A 1,608-nucleotide genomic window follows, 5' to 3' on the forward strand; every position below is an offset into this window, starting at 1 on the left:
AAACCTAGTGAACCAAACTGAGAGACCATTATGAAGTCTCAGAAATCTTCTGCAGGTGTCTCAAGTTAATTAGCTGAGTGGCATGTCTCCATATTCTAATTTGTTTAGATGTGTGAATTAGTAGGTGTTTGTTCATCACAATTAAAAAAACCAAAGACTTAAACTAGTTTAGTCTGTGTGTACTGAATTTATTTAATACACAAGTTTCACAATTTGAGCTGAGTTACAGAAATAAATGAACTTTTCCACAACATTCTTGTTTATGTAGATGCACCTGTATGTTCTGTTGATTACTGGTAACCTGTATGGTGGTATCCATAAGACCTAAGCATAACATATTTTATGGCAATATTCCTTAAACTGGCTATGTTAATAAGCTTAACTGAGATATCCTTGTTTGACAGATTAAGTCAATGATCTGGGTTTTTTTCTTACCACTAGGACCTGAAGGCCCCCGTTCACCTCTCTCACCTCTGGCACCTGGGTCTCCTTTAGGACCTGAGGAAGATAGATTTTAGTGTATACATGATAAAGTTAATGGATAAAAACTTTTAACTACAATGTGTGAAACAGTGTCCAACTTAGAACACAAGTCTTGTACTGACCAGAGTTTATTATTAGAGGTATAGTATATCTTAGCTGTCACAGAACATGCCACAGCAAAATAGAGTTTGGTTAATAGTGAATATTGACCTATTGTGTGTATCGTTGCTCCTGCTGTTAGCAGGATATAATCGCTCCACATGGTGTAAGATGCACAACGCAGATAAAAAGCATATGTTGCAATTAATATTGGTATTCAAATATGTCAGGCTCATAGCTCGTAAGACATCGAAAATACAGTTGGACTTTGCTTTTTCATTTGTGTCAGTGACTGTGTATTCGTGAAAATGCAAAAAATAATGCAAGATTTGGAGTTGAATTTAGATTATGTCGCTATTTATTCGTCCACATATTGAAAGTGCAATTGAAAATACAATTTGAAATTCCATTTGTCTGGAAAATCCTTCCATAACAATTCACAATATCTGCATTCAAAATACATTTCTCATAAAGAAATCTGTACTTTTTTTCTTTCTTTTTCACAAATAATTTTTCGTTCATGGTGGAGAAAAATAATAATAAACCATCTAAATATTCAATTTCTACATGAGCAGGGATTAAATGCCCCCAAGTACCATCTGGCACTTTGTCTAATCACATGAAACCGTTGGTCTACACAGAAGAGAAAAGGGTTAAAAAACATGAGAAAAAGAAGTCACATTAAAAGACTTAAGCAGCAAAGGAGGGGTGTTTAATTCCTGCTCACATGTATAAATTGAATATTCAAGCTGTTTATTAATTTTTGTATCCATTAAGAAAATATTACGCTGAATACTTTTTTGTTGTTTGGGAAAACAATGCTAAATCCAGACATTTAAACAATTGTTCATAAAATGATCTCCTCTAGACATGCTATCAAATCTTTTTGATGATACCTGGTGGCCCATGGAGACCTGGTATTCCTTGGATACCAGTCTTTCCCACTGCACCTTGACGACCATCAGTCCCAGGTAAACCTTGTGTGCACAGAGAAAATACCAGACAGGATTTCATTCAAGCAATACC

The 1,608-nt window shown here is 34.9% G+C and overlaps 1 protein-coding gene across 1 annotated transcript in view; it reads right to left on the minus strand.

Annotated features, from left to right (window-relative positions):
- Positions 1–1,608, minus strand: part of LOC122351466 (collagen alpha-5(IV) chain-like) — a 17,275-nt gene that overhangs the window by 11,486 nt on the left and 4,181 nt on the right. The window contains exons 8-9 of the mRNA XM_043248543.1: positions 1,479–1,595; positions 436–498 (exon numbers count right to left, since the gene is read on the minus strand). Of these exons, the coding sequence (XP_043104478.1) occupies positions 436–498; positions 1,479–1,595 (180 nt within the window). The remainder of the gene's footprint in view (positions 1–435; positions 499–1,478; positions 1,596–1,608) is intronic.

The sequence above is a fragment of the Puntigrus tetrazona genome, chromosome 9, assembly GCF_018831695.1.
Source record: "Puntigrus tetrazona isolate hp1 chromosome 9, ASM1883169v1, whole genome shotgun sequence".
NCBI lineage: Eukaryota > Metazoa > Chordata > Actinopteri > Cypriniformes > Cyprinidae > Puntigrus > Puntigrus tetrazona.